The 8,510-nt window shown below is 41.3% G+C and overlaps 1 protein-coding gene across 1 annotated transcript; it reads left to right on the top strand.

Annotated features, from left to right (window-relative positions):
• Window positions 1-1,117: 1,117 nt before the first annotated feature.
• On the top strand, window positions 1,118-3,381 carry LOC103998398 (heavy metal-associated isoprenylated plant protein 37). Its single transcript, XM_009419860.3, has 3 exons — window positions 1,118-1,321; window positions 1,439-1,514; window positions 2,159-3,381. Exons 1-3 carry the CDS (start codon window positions 1,283-1,285, stop codon window positions 3,214-3,216), a joined length of 1,173 nt encoding a protein of 390 aa, XP_009418135.2. The 5' UTR covers window positions 1,118-1,282; the 3' UTR covers window positions 3,217-3,381.
• The last annotated feature ends 5,129 nt before the right edge of the window (window positions 3,382-8,510 follow it).

Raw genomic sequence — 8,510 nt, 5'->3', positions numbered from 1 at the left:
GCTTGGATGCTTCCATACACCATTGTTCATTTATGTTTGGCAAATAGGATGGAGAAATAAGAGGTGAATAATAACAATAGTAGCAGCGATGATGAGGATGATAGAATAGAGGAGGAGAGGAACAAGACGACAACATAATTCCTCGAAAGCGCAACTCCGAAGCAAGTCTCGTGCTCCGTGGGGATTCTCTTAATGCCTGCCTGCCACGGTCAATGCAAACGTTATACTACTTTTCTCATCGTCTCAAAGCGGCTCTCTTGTTCTGATAGGCTGAGGGTCGGAAGAAGAGCAGTCTTTTTGGTCGACAAGGAGTGGGATTATGTTTGGCTTCCATTTTAAATTTAGATTAGCCCCACCCACATCGTTATCTTCTTTTTCAGCTGCTGTTGCAATTTTCAGCTTAAATGCATTTAAATGGTTATATATATAGTTAAAGAAATTGTTAACGATTAGCATGTTGGTCAAACCACAGTACATTCATGTCTTCTACACTGGCCACATCATGCATGGTTAACACGGGTGAGCCATAACCATGCAGCTTACTCTGACAAGCACTACTAAATAGCATTACATGTTAATAAAATAGACTTAGAAGTAACAAAAGTTCTCACCTGCAATCGACACGTGACCACATACATATCCATACAACCCATCACTGAATGAAATTTACCATTTTGGCTTTGGAAACAGTTTCTCTCCCACACGCGCACACACATCCTTCTTTCTCATCTTCAACTATTTGTGGGGGATGGGGACAAGTGACGGAAGCAAGAAAGGCAGAGGCTACGCGTAGAAGTAGGGGGGCAGGAGTGGGGCATCATTAGCTACTTTTGTCAGGCCGCTGTTACTCAATTATTTTTTTAAATTTCTTTCTTTTTTTTCTTTCTTTTTTTCTTTCTTTCTTCCAAGAAGAAACATGGTGAGTTATTTTTCCTGCATGTTAATTATCACCTGGATCTCAGTGTCAAATCACATCACCGCTTCTCCATCACTCTCACTCTGCTTCCTTGTAACCCTTGTTCTGGCCGTTGGATGGCTTTTCGGGGCCTGAATGTTGTGGCAGGCAGGCTCCTCTCCCTGGTATAATATATAATGAGGTAAATGATGAGGTGGTGCTGCACAGAGCAAGTGTGTGTTTGATGAGAGGATGCTGAGGGAAGGGAAAGAACATACCTGAGAAGAAGCCAAGAAGGTTGTAGAAGTAGTAGCAGCAGCTCCTCCACATCCTCTCTGTCTCTGTCTCACTGCTCAAAGACTGTTTTAGCAGCATCGGCAGTGGAAGATGAACAAAGTTGAGGAATTTAAGCTGCTCAAAATCCAGGTATCATCGTTTCTTCTTTCTCTTTCTTGTGCCTGCCTTGGGAAGGGAAAAGGAAGATGTGAGGCCAGCTGAGAAGTTTCTTTCTTTCGTTGGTTGGTTGGGTGGTTGCTGTTGCAGACGGTGATCCTCAAAATACACATACATTGTGATGGATGTAAGCAGGAGGTGAAGAAACTTCTTCAGAAAATTGAAGGTGATTCTTCTTATCTGATGTGATTCCCTGAAAATTTGTGGTAATGATGCAAGTTATTTCTTGTTAAACCTGAGAAGAACATGGAAGAGGAAATAAAGATTTGGTGTCTCCTATGTTGATCAAAACCTTATTTGATATCTTTTGCTGGATATTACCTTAAATTGACATCACTCCTGCAGAAAAGCATGCTGTGTTCATGCTGATAATGGAGACAGCGACTTTGGTTTGGTGCTGCTTCTTATTTTTGCCCTTTCTATGACAAAATTCTCTCTCTCTCTCTCTCTCTCTCCCCTCAGGAAAATCTGCATCCATGGATGCAATTTTGCTACTGGTTTCCATAGTTTTCTGGGGCACTGTGCTGTCTGCAAAAATAATTTGCTAGGAAGAATATGCTGCTTGGAGTTGTTGATCAACAGATACATACTATTCCTCTGAGACTTGGTTTTATTTTTTGCTCCATGTCTGGTTTCTTCCTGTGAAATTTTGTAGTGATATCCGAAAACTACGAAGATATTTGTTATGTCTTCATTGTCTTTCCAGGCAATGGTGACTTCATTCTTCGATCCGTTCAATCTTGGTCATTTGGAAGTAACAGGAATAGCTTGTATAAGGTGTGTGCTTACTCCATTTACCTCTTGAATCAGGAGTTTACACAGTCAACATAGATGCAGAGCATCAGAAGGTCACAGTCTCAGGGGATGTGGACTCCAACACCCTGATCAAGAAGCTGGCAAGATCAGGAAGGCATGCAGAGCTGTGGCCTCAAAAGTCCAACAGCCAGAGCAACAAGCCCGGCCATCAGCATCAAGGAAAAGAGGGGAACAAGAACAACAAAGGCCAAAGCAACCAAAGCAACCAAGGCAACCAAGCCCTTCTCCAGGGCCTCAAAGCATTCAAGAACCAGCACAACAGCATCGAGTCCTTCAGCTCCGATGACGATGAATTCGACGATGGTTTTGATGATGAGGAAGAAGATGATGAGCTGCGTTTTTTTGGTGATAAAATGAAGCAGCTTAATCTATTAAAGCAGTCAAACAACGCAGCAGCTAATGCCAAGAAAAATGGCAAACCTGGTGGGAATGGTAACAACAGTGGAGGAGGGAAGAAGGGTGGAGCTAATCCTAATCAAGCCACTGGATTGAAGGGATCAAATGCTGCACCTCACAACAAGGTGGGCAATGGAGCTCCTCTCTTGGGTGGTGGTGCAGTGGAGGGTAAATTGGGCAATGGACTGCTGGGTGTGGCAGGTCTCCAAGGACTTGGTGGGGGCAAAGGGATGGCGTTGCATCAAGCTCAGCAGCAGCCAGGGACCAACTTCTCTGCAGGTTTCCCTGCGAATGGTAATGGTAATGGTAATGGTGGTGGATTTGGGGTGAACCATCATCAATCACCGCCTCTGATGATGCCCTTACAGGACCATGGGTATCTGAACCAGGCACCTTCCATGATGATGAACCTGAGAGGGCTCAACACCACCACCAACAACAACAATAACATCAACATGCTAATGAATGAGAGCAGGTACATGCAACCCCAAGTGATGTACAACAGGTCACCTCAGATCCCTCCCTACACTGGCTACTACTACTATCCCTACCCCTACTACCAAAGCCCTAATCTCAGCTACCACTCAACGGAGACTGGTGGCCATGGCCATCCTTGCAGTGATGAGAACACCACCAGTATGTGTACTGTAATGTAAGAGAGCTTGGCTCCAATATGCATGTAGTGTGTGTCCTGTCCATTTGCTTCTCTGTTGGTAGACGAAAAAGGCTGGTCTGAATGGCTTAAATGTTGGAGCTGCTTGGCACTGATAGCAGCCCAGTATATTTACTTCATGCAGTTATTATCCCATCCTGTCCTATCACCTGTTTGTGTTAGTTTATGGGGTTTCGAGTTTGTGCCCAAGCAACGCAATTTTGAAATTGAATGAATGTCATGAGAGAAGGGGGAGGGTCAAACTTGGGTTTACAGGCAGACATTGTCCCATGCTTTTAGTACAAGGGTTATGATGACAGGAGAGAGCAGATATCAGCAGCCCATGTGACAGAGTGTTACTCATCCGAGCAAATGATAATTAATATAAGTGGACAAATGTAATGAATACTGATGGAGATGGCATATATAATTAGTTGAAGCACATACCTCCTTAATGTAGTTAAGCTAGTAGAAGAATGAATAACTCTCCACGCTGCAGCTTTTGGGAATGCTAGCAAAGCATGCTTACCATGCATCAGTGGTGGTGGCACTATTATGACAAAGCAGAGACTATCATCCTTCTCCGCTAACATGGCTCAAAGTCTGTAACGAGGAACATGAAAGTGTTTTAGAAGGCAAAGTGTGACATAAAAAATCATTGAAGGAAGAGTAGTCATGGAAATGTACTTTACACAAAGATGACGAATGCTTACGCTTTCCTCAGTCAACAAGTTTCACAGGGAAAGAAAGGTTGCCAAACTTGAGCCCTCGTGAGAAAAGGCACCCAGGGAGGAAGGGACGCACGGACCACAAAGCAGCAGACATGTGAGCCACTCACAATTTGGGCTTCCTTGTGGGAAAGGGAGCTCAGCGAGAGGAAAGACATGATGGAGACATGGAGGCCAAAAGGAGGAGCAGGCCATGCAAGGGGTAGGCTAACTCAGGGGAAAAGGGTGCAAGTCCAAAGCACTACCAACCACAAAACCTCTTTGCGTGCTCCTCAGCTTTTGGTACAAGTGATATGATAGAAAGTGCAACAACTTTGGATCCCTTTGATGTCGATCTCCAAGGCTACCTGTTATCATGTTTGAGTTGGAAACAAGGAGAAAAAGAACAAAATACACAACATGTATTTTTGTGTTGTGTTCTGCATCCTAAACCAAGGATACATCAGAAACAGAAATGGGAGCCAAGACAACTTGCAGTTGAGTATAATGTATTTTATTTATCTCGTTAGATCGTTATTTACTACGAGTGGGCGAAACGAGATAATGTAGAAAAATAATTTAGCAGGCTCCGAAAGAAATTCCTGAATGGTCCTATGAGATGTTACAAGTATGATACATATTTTTCTTTGGTTTAAGTTCTTATATTAAAGACTTTGTAAACGTGGGACTGTTTATGAGAGTTTTTCATCTCACGAATGTACCTACGTGAAAGGAAAATAGAGGATGAATGCTAACTCTACATCATCCTTTCTCTTTCACTTTTCATTTTTATTATTATTATTATTATTATTATTATTTTTGCTGATGTTGGTTACGTTTTCAACGTACATGCATATACCAAGGAACAATTCAATTATATCTCGGGATAATTTCTAAAGCCTGCACGAAAGATGAAAATATATGTTAGGACGTCATTATTTCGATTCCTCACTTTAATGATCAATTAAAAGCTCTAATTGGAACAAGAAATTGAAACTCCCTCCCTTTGGCTTCAAAGCAATGGTGTGTCCACAATCTGTTCGACCAGTGCGCACTGTACACCATGGAGCATGGCACCTGGAGCACGCGGTGGCCACTCCTTTATTGGCCTCCGTACACAGCATTGTAAAGGTATCATCAACCTTTTGTCACCTTCATCAGCGAAGAATGCGGACTCTCCATTCCAGGAAGAGAACAGTGGCAATGTAGTTGGTCTCTTCGATGAGCAGCCACTTACAGTCGTCTTGGCATCAACATTATTGTTGATGTTGAGCTCGGAAGAACAAAACAATTCTCAATTCATCATCTAATGCTAAATGAGTTGTATTATCGGTTAGTTTGGCAAGTCTCATAGTCTCACATCGGGAAAATTAGACTTGTTGTCTCGTCTTTGAACTATAAATAAGGGTCTGGGCTTTGAAGTCAGATGTACCACAGGCAACACAAGAGGCACCACAAGAAAACCTGCTTACGGTTTTGGTTTTTTCTTGTTTAGTAAGCTGAAGGTGTTTTATGACCTAGGAACATCTTCCTAAGGTATTTATAAGTGTCCCTCTTTTATAGTAGTAATTTGCTCATCTTTCTTCCGTGGATGTAGGTCAAAGTCAATTGACCGAACCACGTATATCTGGTGTTCTGGTGTTTTGTTTGTTCTTGTCGCTTTTATTCTTTCCGCTTTATTGTCTTTGTTGTGTTGCCAAAATTATCCTTTGGTAAAATTCCTGGGGCTAGCTCTAACAAATTGGTATCAGAGCCTGGTTCTGTGATCTTTTGGCAACAATGACAATATCAAAGATCGTTGTCGAGAAATTCGACAGACATGTCAACTTCGGCATGTGACAACTTAAGATGGAGGCCATTCTGGTTCAAGACGGAGTTGATTTGACACTACAGGGGGCTGAGAACATTCCAGATGGTACGTCAATGGAAGATCTTGCGGGTATGGATAAGAAGGCCCGATCCAACATTATTCTAAATCTCTCTGATGAGGTTTTATGGGAGGTAGCTACGGAGACTACGGCTAAGAGCATGTGGGACAAGCTTAAAGCCTTGTACATTAAGAGGACAGTGGAGAATCGTCTCTACTTGAAGCAGAGTCTATATATGCTTCGGATGATTGAAGGTACATATATACTCTCGCATCTTGATAAGTTTGATTCTTTGGTTATGGATTTGGAGAATATAGATGCAAAAATTGATGATGAGGATAAGGTTTTGTTACTCTTGTGTTCTCTTCCCCAATCTTTTAAGCATTTCCGTGATATTTTGATTTATGGAAAAGAAACAGTTTTGTATCAAGAAATTAAATCTGCACTGAAATCTAAGGAGCAGATAGACAAGAATATCACTGGGGAAAGTAGAGAGAATCAGGCTGAGGGTCTAGTTGTTAGGGGGAGAATGGATAAAAGAGAATTTGATAGTAGTAGATCTAAATCTAGATCTAAATCCAGACATAGAAATTTGGAATGCAGATATTGTCATAAAATGTGGCACATTAAATCTGATTGCTTTAAATTGAAAAACAAATTAAAGCAAAAAGAAAAATTTGTTGAGAAAACTATTGAATCCGCTGAAGCTAGTGTAGCATCTGATGAGAATGTTGAAAATATTTTCTTTGCTACTGATGACAGGACGATGTCTAAAAATGAATGGATTTTAGATTCAGGTTGTTCTTATCACATGTGTCCCAATAGGGATTTGTTTTCCACATATGAATCTTGTAATGGTGAAATTGTTTTGATGGGCAATAATGCCGCATGTGATGTTGTTGGTAGAGGAACAATCCGAATTAAAATGCATGATGATATTGTGAGGACACTCACTAATGTTAGACATGTTCCTGATTTGAAAAAGAATCTCATCTCTTTAGGCACCCTAGAGGCCCTTGGGTGTAAATACACAACTGAAAGTGGAGTTATGAAAGTTTCTAGAAGTGCTCTTATTGTTATGAAAGCTTGTAGATCTGGTAGCTTGTATATTCTGCAGGGAACTACTGTCACAGGTTCAGTTGCAGTTTCGTCATCATCATTGTCTGATTCTGACATCACCAAATTATGGCATATGCGTTTGGGTCATATGGGCGAAAAAGGTTTGAGCATATTGAGCAAAAGAGGTCTACTTTGCGGACAGAGTACTGGGCCACTGGACTTTTGTGAACACTACATTTTTGGAAAGCAGAAAAGAGTCAGCTTCAATTCTCCGGCAGTTCACAAAATGAAAGGTACTCTTGACTATATTCATTCAGACCTTTGGGGTCCAGCTCAAGTTCAGTCTAAGGGTGGTGCCAGGTATATGTTGACTTTCATTGATGATTATTCCAAGAAAGTTTTGGTTTATTTTCTAAAGCATAAAAATTATGTTTTCTAACCTTTAAACAATGGAAGGCTTTGATTGAGAAGCAAACATGTAAACAAATTAAGCGGCTTCGAACAGATAATGGCATGGAATTTTGTGAAGGTGATTTTGAAGAATTCTACAAAAATGAAGGAATCGTTCGGCATCGTACTATTAGGATGACGCCTCAGCAAAATGGTGTGACCGAACGTATGAACAGAACACTTTTGGAGAGAACGAGGTGTATGATCTCAAATGCAGGGTTGACAAAGGACTTTTGGGCAGAGGCGATTAATATGGCTTGTTACGTTGTCAACCGCGCTCCTTCTGCAGCACTTAACTTTAAAACTCCAAAGGAAGTTTGGTCAGGTACTCCTGCTGATTATTCTGATTTTAAAATTTTTGGGTGTCCAGCATACATGCATGTAAATGAAGGAAAATTAGAGCCTCGGGCTAAAAAGTGCATTTTCCTTGGGTATGCTTCTGGGGTGAAAGGATACAGATTATGGTGTCCTGATCCCAAATCCCCAAAATTTGTAATCAGTAGAGATGTTACTTTTGATGAATTATCTATGCTATCTTCTAAAGAGGAATCTACTAGTTGTACAAATGATAGTGCGCAAAAGCAGGTGGAGCTTGAGATTGGTAGTTTAGATTCTTTTAAGTCGAACTCTTCTACTCAAAGAATGCTAGTAGATGGTCCCGAGTCTACTGATGCAGATGATCCAGAGGAAGAGCAATATTCCATAGCCAAGGATAGACCACGGAGAGATATTCGACCACCACAAAGATATGCAAATTTGGTTGCATATGCTTTGTTTGTTGCAGAAGAGACAAGTGAAGTTGGTGAGCCTACTTCCTACTCAGATGCAGTTTCTTGTGATAATTCCGCTAAGTGGTTGATTGCAATGAATGAAGAAATTGAGTCTCTCATCGGAATAGAACTTGGGATCTTGTGAAGCCGCCTTCGGGTAAGAAAATTGTTGGATGCAAATGGGTCTTCAAAAGGAAGGAAGGTATTCCAGGGGTTGAAGATGCAAGGTACAAAGCACGATTGGTTGCAAAGGGCTATAGTCAGGTACATGGTGTTGATTTTAATGACGTATTTTCACCTGTTGTTAAGCATAGCTCTATTCGTGTTTTGCTTGCTTTAGTTGCCATGTATGATTTGGAATTGGAGCAACTTGATGTCAAGACAGCTTTCTTACATGGTGAACTTGAAGAACAAATTTATATGGAGTAACCTCATGGATTTGAA

This window comes from Musa acuminata, chromosome BXJ2-9 (assembly GCF_036884655.1).
Source record: "Musa acuminata AAA Group cultivar baxijiao chromosome BXJ2-9, Cavendish_Baxijiao_AAA, whole genome shotgun sequence".
Lineage (NCBI taxonomy): Eukaryota > Viridiplantae > Streptophyta > Magnoliopsida > Zingiberales > Musaceae > Musa > Musa acuminata.
Note: the sequence above shows the minus strand (reverse complement) of the source record. Positions and strands in the feature narration are given on the sequence as shown.